This window comes from Amblyraja radiata, chromosome 32 (genome assembly GCF_010909765.2).
Source record: "Amblyraja radiata isolate CabotCenter1 chromosome 32, sAmbRad1.1.pri, whole genome shotgun sequence".
Lineage (NCBI taxonomy): Eukaryota > Metazoa > Chordata > Chondrichthyes > Rajiformes > Rajidae > Amblyraja > Amblyraja radiata.
This window is the reverse complement of record NC_045987.1, coordinates 9,688,972-9,709,065: the sequence shown is the minus strand read 5'-3', so window position 1 is coordinate 9,709,065 and position 20,094 is coordinate 9,688,972. Positions and strand designations below refer to the sequence as shown.

At 39.9% G+C, this 20,094-nt stretch overlaps 1 protein-coding gene across 2 annotated transcripts in view; it reads left to right on the top strand.

Moving 5' to 3' along the window:
* Positions 1-3,259: 3,259 nt before the first annotated feature.
* fam102a (family with sequence similarity 102 member A) overlaps positions 3,260-20,094 on the top strand; it is an 86,443-nt gene continuing 69,608 nt past the window's right edge. The window contains exon 1 of one of the 2 annotated variants that reach the window (XM_033048715.1): positions 3,260-3,916. In XM_033048715.1, the coding sequence (XP_032904606.1) occupies positions 3,771-3,916 (146 nt within the window). In that variant the 5' untranslated portion in view covers positions 3,260-3,770. The remainder of the gene's footprint in view (positions 3,917-20,094) is intronic. The other variant, XM_033048717.1, reaches the window with a different exon arrangement.

The window sequence follows — 20,094 nt, the reverse complement described above, 5'->3', positions numbered from 1 at the left end:
ATTCACTCAAGGAGTATCATGTACTCCTTCACATGATACCTTTCTGGTTAAGCACAGGGGAAGCTCTTACGACTGTGATCTTCTCACTTTCCAGTACCCGTCCACACCGGAGGTGAATCATGGATTTACTTGCATTATTTTCAATTTAGCATTCCATATTTGCTAGTCATGATCTGGTCTCTTGTACAACAGGAGGACACAACACAAATTGGGTAATGCCTTTACAAGGACTTCAGTCTCTAACTCAGTCCCACAAAGCTCAATTTAGACATTTTATAACTTTTTGCATTCAAACAGGACTAACATTTTCAGCTCTTAACCACACCCTAATTTCTAGGTTCAGAATTTTACAGTAAGAATGTGATAATGTAGAGGTAAAGAAGATTTATGGATGTGCAGGGGTGAAGCATTTTAATTATTGATTAGACTAGCTTAATTAATTCCTTTGGAACATGGGAGACCGAGAGAAAATTAATTGAGGTACACAAAATATAGTGTAGGGTGGGGTGAACAAGTATTTCCAATGTTATGGAGAGGTAAATAGCTGGAGGGACAAAGTTAATTAAATGAAAAATTTGAGGTGAATTGAGAATTTTTTTTAAACTAAATAACGGGCCAATGTGGATAAGGTGGGCTGAAGGGTCTGTTTTCGTGCTGTGTGACTCTAATGATTGGTCTGGAGTTCACTGCCTCAAAGGTGGTGCAGAAACTTTCAACACACTTAAAAAGTACTTGGATGAGAATTTGAAACACCATAACGTATGGTCCATGGATTGAGGGCTAACAAATATCTGATGAAATATACATTTTTCAGGATGAACATATTGGCAAGGTCAGCTATGCTCACCCATCAAGGATGTTATGAAGGATAGCTGCTAGCCTGGCCATTCCCATTTCCATCTTCTGGAAGAAGACGCAGGAAAGCCCTGATGTCCAGCCTTAAGAACAGCTTCTTCCCCACTGCTATCAAACTACTGAACTAGTCACCTCTAATATATCCAGTCTAAAGAAGGGAGTTGACCCAAAACGTCACCTATTCCTTTACTCCAGAGATGCCGTCTGTCCCGCTGGGTTACTCCAGCCTTTTGTGTCTGATCTCTATTACACCCAATTCTGGAAGGTGCTGTCATGTTATTCTTAATTTTACCTCATTCAGTTATTCCGTTATTGCACAGAGGTATTTTTTCTGCACTACTTCAGATTGCACTACACTCTTTGCACCATTCTACTGTTTTCAATGTGTTGTTGTATTTACTATTGTATCTATCGTTATGTACAGTGAACAATAAATTTCATTGCATCCTGGTGTATAACAATAAACTATTCTGAATCTGAATGTAATTATTTGAAAGGCCTCCTTAAGAATTGCAAATTTATACGTCCATCTTTTACCAGCTAATATATTTATTATATTTCAAAGTTCTTTTTAGTTAATGGCATATAAATGAAACATTATTCGGTTTCAATCGGACATGAATGAATTACATTCTTTAAATATAAGATCCTAAGCCTGAATTGTTAACATTCTTTCCCCTTCCATGGGAGCTGCCTAACCTGCCAAGTATTTACCAGGAGATAAGCTTGCTTGTTTATCTCCCGTAGGATGTGATGGAAGTTGCCATCATTCTGTGTCTGAATCAGGGAGCCAGCAACTACCATCGCATCCAACCTGGAACAGTTGCTGCTGGTCCCCAATAATGACTCACACTCACCGTGTCGACCAAGACGCACATCAGCCACTCAGCCCAGCCTGCTCAACACTCGTCTTTGCAGCCAGCCTCTCCACACAAAGCCAATGGCAATTCATCCCTGGATTCTGGCACAGCAGCTGTCAGTAAAGCACCTCTCTCTCTCCCTCACTGTCTGTCTGAAGAAGGATCCTAACCAGAAAAGTCACCTATGCATGTCCTCCAGAGATGTTGCCTGACCCACCGAGTTACTCCGACACATTGAGTTTTACTCAGGATTCCAGCATCTGCAGTTCACTGTGGCTCCATCATTCTCTACATTGGAGCAGATTCCACTATTCCTCTCGTTTCCTGGAAATCACCCTGAGCTCTAAATGTAATCCCATCCACATTCTTTTCCTCTAGTTTCTTCAACTTTACAAAAGCACAAAATATTCACTATTAAACAAGTGAACCATGTTAATGAACTCTGAACTAATGTACTATCATACGCTCCGAAATATTATACAGTGTTAACAATAAACATGAAGCCAATCGATATCTTAACTTCAGAATAAGCAGCGAATAAACATTGCTACCACTGCGACATAAGTCATTAAATTAGGTAATGAGGTAGGAAGAAATGACTCATCCATCGTTAGCTGTACGCCAAAGGGACACACTGGAGTAACTCTGGAGTAGGTACACAAAATTGCTGGGGAAACACAGCGGGTGCAGCAGCATCTATGGAGCGAAGGAAATAGGCGATGTTTCGGGCCGAAACCCTTCTTGGCCCGAAACGTCGCCTATTTCCTTCGCTCCATAGATGCTGCTGCACCCGCTGAGTTTCCCCAGCAATTTTGTGTACCTTCGATATTCCAGCATCTGCAGTTCCCTTTTGAATAACTCTGGAGTATGCTGGAGTAACTCAGTGGGTCAGACATCATGTGTAGGAAGGAACTGCAGATGTTGGTTTACACCGAAAATAGACATAAAATGCTGGAGTAACTCAGCGGGACAGGCAGCATCTCTGGAGAGAAAGAATCGGTGACGTTTCGGGTCGAGACCCTTCTCCAGCCTGCATCATCTCTGGGGGACATGACCAGGCATCATTGAGGGGGTCAAACCAAAGATGCAAGGGCTGTGATCTTTGGGTCAAACCAAAGATGCAAGAGCTGTGATCTTTGGGTCAAACCAAAGATGCAAGAGCTGTGATCTTTGGGTCAAACCAAAGATGCAAGGGCTGTGATCTTTGGGTCAAACCAAAGATGCAAGGGCTGTGATCTTTGGGTCAAACCCCTTCCTCAGACTCAGACTCAAGCATTCGCTGTGTGTTTCTTTAAATCGATTAGCAATGTTTTCGCTGGAAACGTTTGGATTTTTCAGCCAATGGAGGTGCGCGTTTCATCCTTGATCGCCGCGCTGTCCAATGAGATGGCTCGTTACATCCTGCGGCCCGCTGACCTGCCACTCAGTATTGTCTAGATGGGCTGCGCCGGGACCAATCAGGACGGTTGTCTGTGATCCCGCCCTTGCGGCCAATGAGCGGCGCGCTGTGATTGGAGGGAGTGCGGGCGGGCGGGCGGGACGAGCGGCCTGTGCTGTTGGAGTGCGGTTGTCGAGGTTGAGGCGGGCTGGGCGCTGACAGGACATACAGGCGAGCGGCCGGGAAGGAAGGAAGGAAGGAAAGCGCCGGCTGATGGTGCGGAGAAGTCGGGGGGAGGCCAAGAGATTTTTTTTTAAAAGCTCCCGTGAAGCTTCGTGAGGGCAGCTTTTTAAAAAAAAAATAACTCGTAGCCAACCCCCTCATCCACCGGCCACCAGCGGCCTCCGGAGCACCGGTTAGCCGCCTGGATGCGATGAGGACGATGTCAGCTCCGCTCTGCGCTGATGCCCGGCTTGGAGGGAGACCGCTCTGGGCCCAGCGCCGACCCCTGGGTGACCGGACCTGAGTCCTACAGACCTGGGCTCCAGCATCTGCCGACCGCTCTTCGACCGACGCGCCACTCGCCCACCTCCTCCTTTCGGTCGCCCAAGTTCCCGGACCGTGACCAGCTCTGAGGAGGAAAAGAAAACAGACTGTGCGAGATTGACCGTCCGCCCATGGCTTTCATAATGAAGAAGAAGAAATTCAAGTTCCAGACCAGCTTCAGCCTGGAGGAGTTGGCCGCCGTCCCCTTCGTCAACGGTGTGCTCTTCTGTAAGATCCGCCTCTTGGATGGAGGGGATTTCACCCAGCTTTCATCCAGGTAAGGCTCCTCATCTCCAGCAATCATAGAGCAAAGGAAGAAGAAAAACAATCCAGAAGCTGCTTTTCAACGATTAGTGGGCAAAGCCAGTTCAATCTTACTTTGCGACAGACAGTGCTGTTTAAAGTTAGGGGAAGTCAAGTAAACCGGTTTTGGGCGAGATAAGATTTTGTTTTGATATAAGGTACAGAGCACAATTCCATGTGGCTCCCACTTGACCTTTAGTTTAGAGCTATTTGGAATACAAAATATTTAAGAAGGAACTGCAGATGCTGGAAAATCGAAGGTACACAAAAATGCTGGAGAAACTCTCCAGCATTTTTGTGTACCTTGGAATACAAAATAGTTTGATGTAGTAACAATATTATTGATTTTAAGTTTGTGGAAGACTTTAAGTGATTATTTCAAGACTCTAACCTTGTACGTGGCTTTATGGTGAGTTATGTTCTAAGATATGACCAGAGGCAAAATTAAATTGGAAATTTGATCCAGATATTGACATTTGGCCTGGCCTACCTGCGTTGGCATTTATGCTTCACTTACGCCTTTTCCTGTCGATCCACTTCTGAAATCTTTTTTTGTTTTGCATTTTAATTGTTTAGATGTTTCCTTGATATTGGCCCATTTAATCACTGCATCAGCCAATAAGAAAGTGGGTGAGATTCATCCAGGATATTACTTGGAATGAAGTGTCATGAGAAGAGACAGGAAAGGTTGCAATTGTTTTCCTTAGAACATACAGCACGACACAGGCTCTTTGACCCGCAATTTCTGTGCTGCACACGATGCCAAAATAAATTAATTCAATTTTCCTGCATGTGATCCATATCCCTCCATTCCCTGTAGTTGAAGTTAGTGAGGCTGAGGAAAGGGTTCTGGTTGAGGTGCATATAATTATTAGGGGCATGAAGATGGGAGGAAACGTTTACCCATAACAGAGGTATATAAAGCTGGAAGAATAGGTTTTGAGTAAGAGGTTTAGAGGGGTTCTGAAGAAATTTGTCAAGCAGAGAGTAGTTGAAATCTAGAATCTAGCACTGCTCGAAGAGGTGGTGGAGATAGAGGGAGATGCATATTTTTTAAGAAGCAATCAGTTGAACTATTGAATTGACATGGCATAGAAAGCTACGACAAAATGCTGGTAAATAGGTTTAATGTAGATTGGTACTCGATGAACAGTTTGAATACAGTGCGGTGAGCTTCTTTGTGTGCTGTATGACTGACAAAACAAATTGAGTGCTGAGTCAAGCAGCCAGAATAGTCAGAAGTCTAGAGGAGTTATATTAAGACCAGGCCGTGCTCTCATCTAACCACTTGGGTACATTTAGTTCTGTTCATTAAAACAAGAAATTCAACAGGCCAGGCAAAATTGACTAAAACGCAGAAGGGTAAAATATTGGACAAAAAAAAGAAGTATTTTCCGTCTTGGAGCTGATGTTAGGAAGATGATGTTATTCATGAAAATTTGATTTTTTAAAAAAAATTTGGAAAATTACTGAAAATTACATAACAGAACAAAGGAAATACTGCCTAATGTGAAAATATTATTTACAATTGAAAGCAATTTCTTCTACTTATCCTTGCAGTTAAGATGGCTGACAGGAGATTAATAACAGTTTTTAAGACTGGAACGATTGCATAACTAGTGACAGAAGAGGTGTTCGTGTGAGGAACCTGTAACTGAGAACAATAAATTCGAGATAGTCCTAACAAATCCGATTAAAAAATGTAGTTGAGCTTTCTTTGGCTTGCGTGCAGTGAGAATTTGCAACGAGCTACCACATGAATCAGTTAAATAACATTTGAATTTAAGGGAAAGCTAAATACGTAAACAAGTGAAATGAATAAAAAATTGGTTGACAGACAGGAAACAAAGAGTAGGGATTAACGGGTCCCTTTCAGAATGGCAGGCAGTGACTAGTGGGGTGCCTCAAGTCTCTGTGCTGGGACCACAGCTATTTACAATATATTAATGATTTGGATGAAGGAATTAAAAGTAACATTAGCAAATTTGCAGATGACACAAAGCTGGGTGGCAGTGTGAACTGTGAAGAGGATGCTATGAGGATGCAGAGTGACTTGGACAGGTTAGGTGAGTGGGCAGATGCATGGCACATGCAGTATAATGTAGATAGGTGTGAGGTTATCCACTTTGGAAGCAAGAATGGGAAGGAAGATTATTATCAGAACGTTGTCAGGTTAGGAAATGGGGAAGTACAACGAGACCTGGGTGTCCTAGTACATCAGTCACTGAAAGTAAGCATACAGGTACAACAGGCAGTGAAGAAAGCTAATGGCATATTGGCCTTCATAATGAGAGAAGTTGAGTATAGGAGCAAAGCAGTCCTTCTGCAGTTGTACAGGGCCCCGGTGAGACCACACCTGGAGTATTGTGTGCAGTTTTGGTCTTCTAATTTTAGGAAGGGCATTTAGGAATCTTGCTATTGAGGGAGTTCAGCGTAGGCTCACGAGGTTAATTCCCTGGATGGCGGGACTGTCATATGATGAAAGAACGGAGTGACGGCTTGTATTCACTGGAATTTAGAAGGATGAGAGGGAATCTTATAGAAACATAAAATTATTAAGGGGTTGGACACGCTACCTGCAGAAAACATGTTCCTGATGTTGGGGGGAGTCCAGAACCAGGGGTCACAGTTTAAGAATAAAGGGTAGGCCATTTAGAACTGCGACGAGGAAAAACTTTTTCACACAGAAAAAGATTTGTGGAATTCTCTGCCTCAGAAGGCAGTGCAGGCAAATTCACTGGATGCATTCAAAAGAGAGTTAGAGCTCTAGGGGCTAGTGGAATCAAGGGTATGGGAAGAAGGCTGGAATGGGGTACTGATTGTGGATGATCAGCCATGATCACATTGATTGGTGGTGCTGGCTCGAAGGGCCGAATGGCCTACTCCTGCACCTATTGGGTATGTATCTATGAGTGACGAGTCGTGCTTGTAGGGTGAAATAACAAAGATAGTAGGAGGTTTGTATATGTCATAAGGACTAGAAACCAGTTGAGTGAGATGGGTTGTTCTGTGCATTCTTTGCAAGTTAGACCATGTGCTGGGTGAGATGTCAACTGACGGGCAATAAATATAAAGTTGATTTTGCATTTCACGTTTGTTTTGGCTTAGTTAGATGTAAACACTTTACCCCCTCCCCTTTCATTTCCCAAGTGATCACATATTTCAGCCCAGTTATTGAAAGTGTGCACATTAATCCTGACTGATTTATTTCCTTGCCCGTTTTCCGTGTAACAACACTAGTTGGAGTGCCCATCATTGCTATTTAACTCGCATGGCACATTTACAAACAAATCTGGGACCGTCTGCTCTTTTTAAAGTTCTATTTCGCACTAATGGGAGCATTTACTCCTTTGATGCAGCTTCAGGTATATGACTCCAGGCTAATTTCACTAAGGTGTGCTGCTGCATACATTGTTATTTTCTTTTACCGAAAATGAAAATTGTTCACTAAAGCTAGTCCATGTTTATCATTATATAGAATAGAATAGAATAGTGTCTTTATTGTCATTGTAACATGAACCATGTACAACGAAATTGTAAAATGTCAGCCAGTCAGTGCACCATTCAAACATTTCTAAAAGCTAACGATACATACAAGGTAAAATATTTAAAAAAAGATAAACAACTAAAATAAATATCATGAAAATAGCACGCATAAACACCCAGCCCTACATCCTTCTGTCGATTTCACAGTCTCTTATTATGTATCGCCCCTGCGTTCCTTGGCGGCTACATTTAGTGCCTTTATAGCAGTGGGGTAAAAACTGTTTTTAAGTCTGTTTGTCCTTGTCCTTGTAGATCTGTACCGTCTGCCTGACGGTAACAGTTCAAACAGGGAGTGTCCGGGGTGGGAAATGTCCTTTATAATACTCTGGGATTTTTTGATGCAGCGGGAACTGTGTAAGTCCTCCAAGGTAAGGAGAGGGCAGCCGACAATCCTCTGGGCGTTGTCAATGGCCCTCTGGAGCGCTTTCCTCTGAGCCGCTGTGCAGCTGGTGTACCATACGCATACACAGTATGTTAGGATGCTCTCAATGGAGCACCGATAAAAGGACAGCAGCAGTCTCTGAGTGATGTTATTCTTCCTGAGCACCCTCAGGAAGTGCAGTCTCTGCTGGACCTTTTTCAGCAGCGCAGAGGTGTTCACGCTCCACGTCAGGTACTCCTCAATATGGATTCCCAGGAAGCGGAAATCCGCCACCCTCTCCACACAGTCCCCTCTGATAGTTAATGGATTGTCCTTGAATCTGTTAATGCTTGATCAAGTCTGCACTTTTGAACCAGCTTTCATTCTTGTATTCTTTGGAAATACAGTATTTATTGATTTTTGTTAAATTCGAAGATTATCTGGTGAATTAAAACTCAGTTAGCTTTTGTGGTTCATAATCAATATTAATCTTGCAGTTTTAACTGCTTTTTATACTGTACTCCTGAACACAGCTTTTGAGGAGCTCGGGTTATTGAGTCAAAATGTGTCAGAAGGAACTGCAAATGCTGGTTTACATCGTAGATAGACACAAAATGCTGGAGTAACACAGGGACAAGCAGCATCTCTTGAGAGCAGGAATAGCTGATGTTTTGGGTTTAGACCTGAAGAAGGGTCTCAACCTGAAATGTCACCCATTCCTTCTCTCCAGAGATGCTGCCACCTGTCCAGATGAATTACTCCAGCATATATTTGGGTTATTCAGTTATGTCCGAATAGATATATTAGGACATAGTTTTGTTTTGAGCAGGCAATCCTCTGGTGACTATTTTTTTTTATTTTGAATTTCCTGATTTAAAAAAAAAACAGCTTACAATAAATGAAGCTCTTGCCCTGAATTATCAGGTGAAAAAATTGTTTAAAGATGCAGACTGAATGAGTTCTGTGCTCTGTTGGGGAAGTGAACCGTCACATTGTATTTCAATATTTTGTAATGGATCTTTCCCCATGACATTCACTGTCAAATCAGCTGAACTAAGTTACCATACAATTTGGGCGTTGTTCTATGGGGACTGTAACCACTGCAATTTTTATTCTCTATTGATTAACTCAATCCGGACATGTTTTATGAATATTGTATTGCCTTAGAATTGTTGATGAAACAGAAATATAAAATGAGAAAATATTCAGTTTTCTAAGAAAGCCATGCCCCTACCCTGTAAGGTGGGATCACCCAAATTCCTACTTTGATCACAGATTTTTATGTTATATACAATGAAGTATGGAATGCAGAACTCCTTAAATGCTGTGTACATTTCAATTGTATTAATATTTTTTAACTGGTTGCAATGGGGCAATCCCATCCCAGCAACACGACAATGGCTACATGATTTGTTTTGGTAATAATGGTTGGGTGATAAATGTAGACCATGACATTGACGGAACTTTTGTGGTCTTTTAAATAATGACACAGGACATTTTATATCCACCAAAAGTGGCAGATTAAATGTTTAAACATCCCATCTGAATGATAATATCTCCTGGCAGAGCAGTGCTTTCACTATACAGGACTTTGTTTCTGCAGAATGGGTATCTGGCGGATCCTTCAACTGGTGCTGACACTGCTGAATGATGCAGTTACGTATTTACAGTATCCAACCTAATTCACTAGGACATACTCCTGTATATTTCACTGGGACATCCTCCTGTATAACTTTCCCTTTGTATTGTGGTTTTATTGTGGATTATGTTGATATTTTTACTTTTCTGCACGTATTCTGTAAATACCTTTCTGTTGAATATTCTTTTCTTTTAGGATAAGGACAAGTATTTTCTTTATTGGCTTTATTAATATAGCTGTTTGGATGCCAAAGGATTTAGAAGCATGGATTGATAATCCTTAGTTTTTAATTTGTTTTACCTATCTGGTCAGAAGAAAGTACATTGGCCATCATAGTAACATTGGCTGTGGTCATATGTTCTTGATTCTGCTGATACTGCGTGATATGACTCTATAACGATGATACCTTTTGTATAAAATACTTGGCTTATGTGGTTTACAATTACATGTGACTGCATGTGCTTATTTAAATTTTAAAGATCTATACAACTTTAGTTTGTGTGTTTTAGTTCTAGTTTCTAAAGTTTTTTTTAACTTTCTGAAACCACTTGTTTAACATAGAGCAGGTGCTGAAGTACTGAACCATCAAAATGGAAAGTCTGGAACCTAGGTCCCATTGTGGCTGCAGAAAGCAAATGATCATGAAAGCTTCTGCTTTATCACTTTTTTAAATTGTTTCGGCCTGTCTTAATTTGGCTCTATCGATTTCAGCTGCATTCTGAGAATAACGAGAAAGTAAATTAATTTTTCATACACAACGCAATTTTGTGCACAACCTAAAATCCTGGCTTCACCAATAATCAATGAAAGATTAGAATAATTTATTTAAAATCGTGTTCGGATGTCCTTTAGATCTATTTTTTGTGTACTGGTTTATTTTAACATTACTTTAACTTCCTGTTGATACGTTTCATGTTGATCAAAGACTTAACGAATGCCACCTGCTTTTCTTTGCAAGTAGATGGTTACTGAAATGTTTGGCTGTTGGCTTGTATGGTTCTGTATGTCTCCAATTATCTTTTCATGTTTCATAATTCAAACAAATGGGAAATTTTACATTTCAGCTCATGTGCGCAATACCTTGTAATTCTTTTGGTCTTTTAATATTCGCACATCGCTTTGGGTAAATGATCAGTTATAGTGTCTCTTCATGATTGGCCATCATTGTGTATTTGATGTCCCCAGTTCTTTGCCGTTATGTTTTTGAAAAAAATCTGCACTTCTTGATATTCCATAAACATATCTGGACCACAATAATTATTTTGTCATTTATTCTTGTAGAACCCCCATGCACAAAATCTATTCAGTTTCTTTGTACTGTTTTTCTCTCCTGCATGCCGACTCATTCCTGAAGCCTCTTGTCCTTTTTGAGCATCAGGCTACAGAATGAGAACTGTCCGGCTACTCATTTAGGCTGTCGGAGGGATAGGGTAAGTTAAGTTCAGTCTTGATTTATCAGAATAGGAAATGTGGCAAGACCTATCAAATATCCTGTTGCTAGCCCAAGGTTTTGGAAGAACAATTGTTGCTTCTATACTTGTGTGTCTGCTGATATTGGCTCACGGTTTCAAATTGAAATGTAAATCAAATGATCCTCCTCGTGTGACTTTTGTACCACTGAAGGAAAGGGAACAATATGCTGAGACCAGGTTTTGCTTCAGAAGCTACGCAATATAACTTGCATTTGCATATCCCTCTTCATGACATTGGCCTTTTGCATCCAGTGAAAAGATTAGCATATTCTTGTCAACATTTATTTTAAATTTACTGTCATGTGTAACTGCTAAAAAGTCCTTGGTTTCACTTATACATGCTCAGTCATTGTACACTCCATGATTAGCTCTGAAAGCAGCTATTTGGTATGTAGTTTCCAGTGGTTGTCACGCTATGAACCTCTAAAAAATTTGGAAACGCTATTTAATTATGAGTAGTATGACTGCTTTAACTACTTTGCACGCATGTAAAATTTGTTCAATGCCTCAATTTTAGATTTATAGTTTTGTATTTGTTTTGCATTTATTAATGTTAATTTGGATAAAGGATTAACTGCAATTGCAATATCACTGCAATTAAGCTGTCAAATTTTGGATTGGAAAGAAAAAACCGACTTCAGAAACAAGGATTCTAATGCACAAAATGAAGTTGTTTAGATCTTTAAAAGCTTTAAATAAACTTATACAGTAACATTAGCAGAATTACAGGCTTTCCATTTAAAAAAAAAAAAAATGAACTTGAGATCATTACAGTTTAAGTTTGAATTTATTGATTCTTAAAAATTGAGGGAGGAAGTTTCCTCCAAGTTGTGAAAAGGGAAAATGCTGCAAGCCTGATTATTTCTGGTTTGTTTAAACAAACAAGGCTGTGAGAATCAAATGATGAACAAGTTATCTTGTCTAGGAATTGTGCAGTTGAATGAGACTAATTATGTGTTGAGGTCATATCATAATCAATACTTTGATATGATAAAGCATTTGTCAGATTTAATTTTTTTTCATAACTGAAGGTAATCTTGTGCATCTGCTGCTGCACCAGATTGTGTTCCCTTATGCAGCATAATGTTTGAGATTGTTTATGCAGTTAAATTGATTGAAGGAGGAAAGGGACAAGAAGGTTTCATCAGATTCCAATGAACTACAATTTATTTTGAGTCATTAAAGGGATATGGGTATCGCAGACAAAATCGGCTTTTATTGCCTGTCCTTATTTGAGAAAATGGCGGAGAACCATCTTCTCGAACAATTGGTGTACTTATGTGGTAAGGATGTTTTTGCAAAGTTATTGGGTGAGAGTTGCTGAAATGAAATTCAGTGACAGTGATACAACAGTGTTATATTTACAAGTTAGAAAATTATGTGACCTGCAGGGTGGTGTTTCCATGAGCTTTCTGCACTTGTTCTTCCAGGATTTAGAAGGTGCATTTGGAGTGGAATGCCAAAGTATTGGTAAACAGCTACATTCTATTTTATATTTCTTGTTTTACTCATTAATAAACGAGGACATTGTTGACATAGGTCTGGATAATTGATGCCTTGATCACCTGCACGCCTCGTGCTGGTTATGCAGTTCTAGGGACCAAATCCTCTGAGGAAGTAACGACAATGTATTTCCTCGTCAGGATGAGGTACGGCCCAGTAGAGAATCCATGATGGTGGAACTCCATCAGTCAGCAACTCTTGCCATTTAGTGATAAAGGTAAAAGGTTTGGGAGATGCTATTGGAGTTGCAAGTAACTGCAGTGCATTTACATAGAAACATAGAAAATAGGTGCTGGAGAAGGCCATTTGGCCCTTTGCGCCAGCACTGCCATTCAAAATGATCATGGTCGATCATCCTAATTCAGTATCCTGTTCCTGCTTTCTCCCCATATCTCTTGATTCCATTAGCCCTAAGAACTATATCTAACTCTCTTTGAAAATATTTAGGTGGATCAAGTTCCATAGTGCATTGTTGTTGGGTTGAATTATTGCTTTGGGTGGTGAATTGAGCCCCATTCAAATTGGCTAATAGTCCTAGATATAAGAATGACCACCTGGATCTGTACTTGGGACTCAGCTGTTTGTAACATGCACTACTGATATGGTAGAGAAGATCAAAGTTTGATGAAGATACAAAAGCTAAGATGAAACCCTGAGGTTCCATAAACGTATAGTTTGTCCCTGCAAATTATGCTTACTCTCAGAAGATATTTTAACACCCCTCACAAGAGATATTATCGGTAGTATCTTGGTTCATCAAAATAATTGGGTTATTGTTCACTTCAGGAAGCAAAACAGTACACACCGCAGTGGAGATTGACGGTGCAGAAGTGGAGATCGTTGAAAGTTTCAACTTCCAAGGAATAAATATCACCAGTAATTTGTCCTGGCCTAGTCATATCAAAGCTATGACCAAGAAAGCACCCCAATGCCTCTACTTCCTTCAAAGGCTTAGAAAGTTCAGCAGGTCCCCAGCAACCCTCACCAACTTCCACAGATGCACCATAGAAAACTTTCTATCGGGATACATCTTGGCTTGGTTTGGGAACAGATCCATCCAAGATCACAAGAAATTGCAGACAGTTGTGGACATAGTCCAGAACATCACACAAACCAACTTTCCTTCCTCCAGCTTTTTGTGTCTATCGTCCTTCATTGACTCCATCCACATTTCTCGGCAAGGCCGCCATTACCCTAGCAAGCAATCTGGATTATATGTTAGATTTACCTCCCTAGATTTTTCATGCCTTCAATTAAATGAAAAATATTTATTGTGAACATTCTTATTTTAAATGCAGCACTTTATCTTTTCCTGGGACTTGTGCAGTAAGAGATGACTTGGGTGACTTGTGCTGTTTAATTTATTAGTTTGATATAGATTGTCCAATTTGTCTTTTACAATGTGCGTGAATAAGCGAGTTCCGTATAACAACTGCATGCCCAGGTCATGGGTCATTCGGGATAAACATTCTCACCAGCTGAGCTACTGTGTGTGTACGGACCTGCGTATTAATTTCAATGATTTATAAATAGATGTATCCGTCAAATATGTCAGCAGTATGCCACAGTGTACTGCAGGCTGCACAAATCCACAATTGTATCTGTTTAAATTATTGACTCAATACAGCACCAGCCTTGGAAACGCAAGAATGCTTGGAACGAACCTGTCAATTATCAATTCCCTGGCATTAGCCTGAGTCACAGCCATTCAAATTTGATATTGATTTACACGAATTACAAGTTGTGTGGTCAACCAATTTGAGACAGTCCTTGCATTCCGATCTAAACAACCTTCCTGGATTGAAGGAAACGAGAATGTGTTGTGTGGATTGTGTAGAATGTAGGTTGGAAAGTTCAGATTAGATTCGAACAGGCTGGTTAAACTTTCGAGGTGGGTTGGCTTAAATAAAGATGCTGTCGCTTTAATCTCTGGGGTTGGTTCCAGTCTGTCAGGGCACACAGTTGGGAGCCGGGTCCAGGGTGATCGGGCGGTGATAATTATGACAATTTGCAGCCATTTGAACCGCAGCCAAACTAGAGGCTTCACTCAGGAGTGGGTCGCAGCTCCCCAGCTGACGGGACCTGTTCTTGCTCTCTTTGAAGGAGGCGCCGCCCGCCACAGCGAGTGGGCAAATGCAGAGCCAACCTGTAATATGAGTGAGAGCATTTTCTCAGTCAGACAGTTGGGATGGGGAATCTGGGTGAGAGAGAGAGCTGCCGATGCCACACAGACAGAACAGTTTAATGACTACCCATTAAAATCCGCCCTTCGGCCACTCGGCAACCTGGGCCGATCTAATCTGACAGCCCTCTCACTAGCTCGCTGCATGCCCGATCCTAATGCAGAACCTCCACAAAACCTTTGGGCTTCGGGTAACACCTGCACAAAGAGCCTCTGCTAACAAGGGCTGGCGAACCTGCACTGGGAGATGGCTGGGAGAAACGCACCGCAACCACCGCAAACTTGGAACAGCATAGACCTTCCACTCAATCTATCCAATACTAAAGGTGAGGCATATCGCAGTTAAATATCTTACATCGGATTGGCGGCTCCTTCACAGGAGCAACCCTGTACTCAGTTTTCCTCGGAGATGAATCTTTGCCTTAACGGTACATTCACACCACCTGTAGGTAAAGCATCAGCCCACATCACTACTGATACAGTCGCTGCCTGTCTCAGATTAAATATATTTTTGCACACAAATTATGAATAAGGATAAGAAAATGTTTCAAACACAAGTAATATGAAAGGAAGCTATTGAGTTGACAGAATTCTAGATTAATTCCTTGGTAGAATAGTTAACAATTTATACACAGTTTATACAGCTCTGCGTTCGCTTTTTTATCCCGAATGACCATTGACAAATCCCATGATTCCTTGCGTTTATCGATATACTGAACTCACGTATTGGGGAACGTTTTGAATTTATGCAATTTAGTGTGGAATTGATTATTTCTAATCTTGCAGCACAGCAGATGCAATAAAGATAACATGACATTAAGAAACATTGACAGAACTATTAAATCTCTTTCAAAGAATTGTGCAAATGTATTTTTTTCCAACTGAATATAAAGATGCTTTGTAATTCCAGTTAAATGTTTACTGTATTCTTTATTTTTCGAATGATTTTTAAATTCATCTCCTTTGCCCCAATGCCTTGAAGGAGGATTTTTTTTTTCATGTGCCAATCCAGTGTGCAGCATCTGTGCAGTGTTGCAATTTGTCATCTTTTCTCTTGCATGTTGCCTTATCTAGCCACTCAGAGTTTATCAGCCAGAGTTATGTTGTTCATGTGCTTATGTTGAATTAAAAGTCAGGATCTTCATATTTAAATTGATGCTTCCTCTGAAACTAGCTGGGATATTTTTATGTAATGCCTGAAAATATACATGCTTGCTGTATGTTAAATAACAAATCTATCTTGAGAACAACAACATCCCCAAATGTCCTGTTATTTGATGCATCGATTGAGAATAATAATTGTAGCCTAACAAGGCAGCTATTTGCTATTCTTGGTACTATTTTTAGCCAGTTGTTTATTCATAGTCAAAATCTATTTGCACATGGTATGTTTTTATTTAGTGTCCCTTTCACTGTATTCAAAAATTGAAACCAGAATTCCTGGAAATAGGGAAGTATTCTTGCAGCATGTTGAACTCTTTTATTTTTCAGAATGAGTAGAACAGGGTATCACAGAAATATTTGGGGCTGAATTTCTTTGCAACAAATTATTTTCTTGTCACTTGTTTATCTTCATCCTTCTTCACCTAACCTTTTCTGCATATTCTTTTTCCATTTATTTAATTCCCCTGAATGCATCTCTACTATTTGCCCCAATTATCACGGTGGCAAATATTATTCTCTGGATAATTATTCTCTAGCCTTCATTGTTCATGTTTCAATTTTGATGGATTTGATTTCCTCTTTAATCAGATGCTTAAGACTGTGTTAAGAATTTGTTCAGTTTCTGAATCTCTTTGATACCATTTTCTCTAAAAGTAACTAACTTCAAAAAACGATTGGATTTGTTTGGCTCAAGTGCCTTTTTTTTAAACGAGAATAATGCCCGTGTTCGAGTGGAGTGTGTTTATTAACTTAGTGAAATTAAATTGATGTCAAAGATAAATGGAACCCAATTTTTGGGGGTATATAGCACATAAACAGGACATTCTGCTGAACTGTTCCATGTTTCTCAAATTCATCAGTGACTATCTTGTATTTATCATCTGTATTGTGTCAATATGCAATATTTCTGAGAGGAAGGAGTTTTTGAGAGAATTTGAAGGAAATTATTTTTGTCATGGAGTCCTTGTTATTTGGAACTGGTGCTAGAGGAGGTGGTGATATCAGATGAAATCACTGTTTGAGAAACATTTAGACAGCTACAAATAGGTGAGACATAGTGGATATTGACCTAGTATGGGGATTATTGTAGATGTGCAAAAAGGTTGGCATGGATATGATGAGTCAATAGGTCTGTTTATAGATTAAATTTGTTGAATGCGCAGTAATTTTGTGGATGTAGCTTACCTGTAAATTATTGAAAGTAATTTACATACGGTCTTCCATTGGTAGGCTGCTGTTGAATATTACGATTTAAAGGACTAGAGTTTGCAATTGCATGGTTCCTTATTGGTACTGGACCGTATCTTTAATGTAATATATCATGAACTCAGTACAGACATGAGTTAACCTGCTTATTGCAATATACATGACAGTCAAAATTGCCCACAACAACCATTTTGTTATTTGCTGTATATTAGCTTATTTATGCACTTATACACTCTGCTATATTTAAGAGGGAGTTAGATGTGGCCCTTGTGGCTAAGGGGATCAGAGGGTATGGAGAGAAGGCAGGTACGGGATACTGAGTTGGATGATCAGCCATGATCATATTGAATGGCGGTGCAGGCTCGAAGGGCCGAATGGCCTACCCCTGCACCTAATTTCTATGTTTCTATGTGATATTGTGGTTGCTCTTTGAGCATCTGACATCCAGCTTCCACTCCCTTCTCCATCGTGCTACCTATAAAAATCTCTATTTCCTGATTTGCCTATCGCACCAATCATTAAGCAATACCTGTTTGTCTCGCCTCTCACCACACTTGCCAACTACTTTCCATACTTTTCCTATCGACTTTACAACAGTATATTTAGTCTTGGCCCTAAATATTTTTTGAGCCCTGTTTCAATATGACCACTATGGCATGGAATTTATTCCAGCTATGGAGCCCCTTTTTGTGTCAGTGTTGTACACTTCTTTGGCTTCTAATTTTTAAACAGGTTTTATAGAGTAAAAATTCAGAGGCTGTAACACTCAAGATATGTTCATTAATTTACCTGTTAGTATTAGTATGTACTAATCTCAACAGGACTTGCTGAGAATTATTTCTCAGCGGGACTTGCTGAGAAATGCAAATGCAGATGCTGCTTTTACAAAAAAGACATGAAGTGTTCGAGTAAGTCAGCGGGTCGGGTAACATCTCTGGAGAATGTAGATAGGTGATGTTATGAATCTGAAGAACGGTCCAGACCTGAAACATCACTTACCGCATGTCTCCAGGGATGCTGCCTGACCTGCTTAGTTACTCCAGCACTTTGTGACTCTTGCTGACTTTTTTCGTCAACACAAAAAGAGAGGATCTTTCGCATCCCTCTTTGACGTGCTTTTAAGTAGCTTTGTAATTTGCCTTACATAGTATGTAGTTTGCACCTTGTATAAAGTGGGAGTTTTGAACCAGGTTGCAAAAAGATCAAAATAATTTGATGGCTGCAGGGGAATTCCACAACTGTCTGAAAATCATGTTGTTGACTGAGTAGTATTTTACCAGTAACCTCCTTTCTGTTTCCACATCCGATTTGGGACTACTGCCATTTGTCAAATCAATCTAGCCGAGTTCTGGTAGTAATTAACTATCCTAGCATTCACTTTCCAGCATAACTCCCAAGATGGGTTGAGGGTTAGTTGGGGGAAGGGAGGCCATGTACTTGAAATACGGCACTCATTTTAATAAAGGCGGTGAGTTTGAGGCACAGATGTTTTTATTTGACCTCATCAATACAGTGTGCCCACTAATTTGGAAAGTCAAAAAAATTGACTTGCCTCGACTTCTGCTGTTTCATCCAGAAACTTTTCAAAAGTGATTAGTTATTTGGTGTGAACAGAGAGTTGAGTACAGTTGAAAGTTGTTTTGATATGAGTTCTGTACAGTTGTTTAACTTTACAATCAGATTACCAGATGCTATGTATATTATTTTAACGCGCTGGTCAGGGAAATCCCACTATTGGTGTTTTAAAAGGAATGCCTAAAGATAAATAGAAAGTAAAATGTGGCTAGTTCTGGAAATCTAAAACAAAAAAAAGAGAAAATCAGACAGTCAATTCGTTTTGTAGGAAGATGTACAAGATGATGCTCCTATACAAAGCCTCCAAAATATTCCTGTCTCCACATAAACTGGTCTGCTCGGATATGTGATTGCCCAAGAAAACTTCTGAATTGCCCAGAAACTGGTAGAAACTGGACAAATCTTTTAAGATGCTGTCTTTTATCAGATGCTATTGTTTCTGTTGAAACACATCATTTATTTATTTATTTATTTATTTATTTTTTAAACTGATCTTGAACAACTTTGAAAGGAAGCAAGCACACGTTTCAGAATAGTCCATTTGGGAATTTTAATAGCAACGTTGAGAAAAGCAGTTGCAGTGTAGAAGTGTATTTAAGTTAAATTTAATCTTGTATATCTTATTGTTTTACAATGCCAGGCATATGAAGGCCTTTAAAGGTTTTTGGATGGAGAATTTTGTGAGCTGGCAAACTCTGTGGAATGGCAGTGATGTGACCCTGCTCATTGGTCCTATGTTTGTAAGGCAACAGTGACAGATGTTTTCTTATTCTGCTTCATTCTGTTCAACACAGTCTGCACAATGACTGTAGCCAGATGGGATGACTTAAAAACAGCAAGACACTGTGGTGTCCCCAACTCGGCATTGTTTCCAGATTGTCCTGCCAGACTGTGCTTGGGGAGGAGACATTGGAGGAAAGATGACGTACTTGTGTGGCTGATGTGGCAAATATAAACAGTCACTACTTTAGCTCAATGTTTTGCAGTTTATTTGTCGTTTAACAGGACATGAGAGATTATTGTACGTTTTGCTACCTTTCATCTTGCATATAATCTTTTGAAATCTCTTGTATATAATATTTGAAATAATTTGCACAGTGCATTCTGCTAATAGAATATGTATCTTGCATTTACAAATGGAGAATTATTTTGTGATCATGAAAATGTTTCAAAAAGCCATTTAATAGGTATGTTTGTCTATCAGCATTGAAGTTCCAAGATATTTGTACTATAGCTGGTGCCTAGAGCAAGGTTTGGTATAAATGAGCTTTGTAGTTATGCATGTTTTGCTTTGAGCTGTTGTTAATGATGAACAGGTGTTCCTTCATAGTTCAAAGATGGCAAATGTCAACAGATGCAAGAGTTCTTCTGCTGTGTTGGTAGAACTTTGCAACGAGTTGATGCAAGCATACATCCAAGGTTTTCCAATCTTCTACGTTAACATTCTGATGCTTGTTAGGACAGCTCTCTGTTGATCAGAATTGGGCTGTACCAGCAGCTGAAG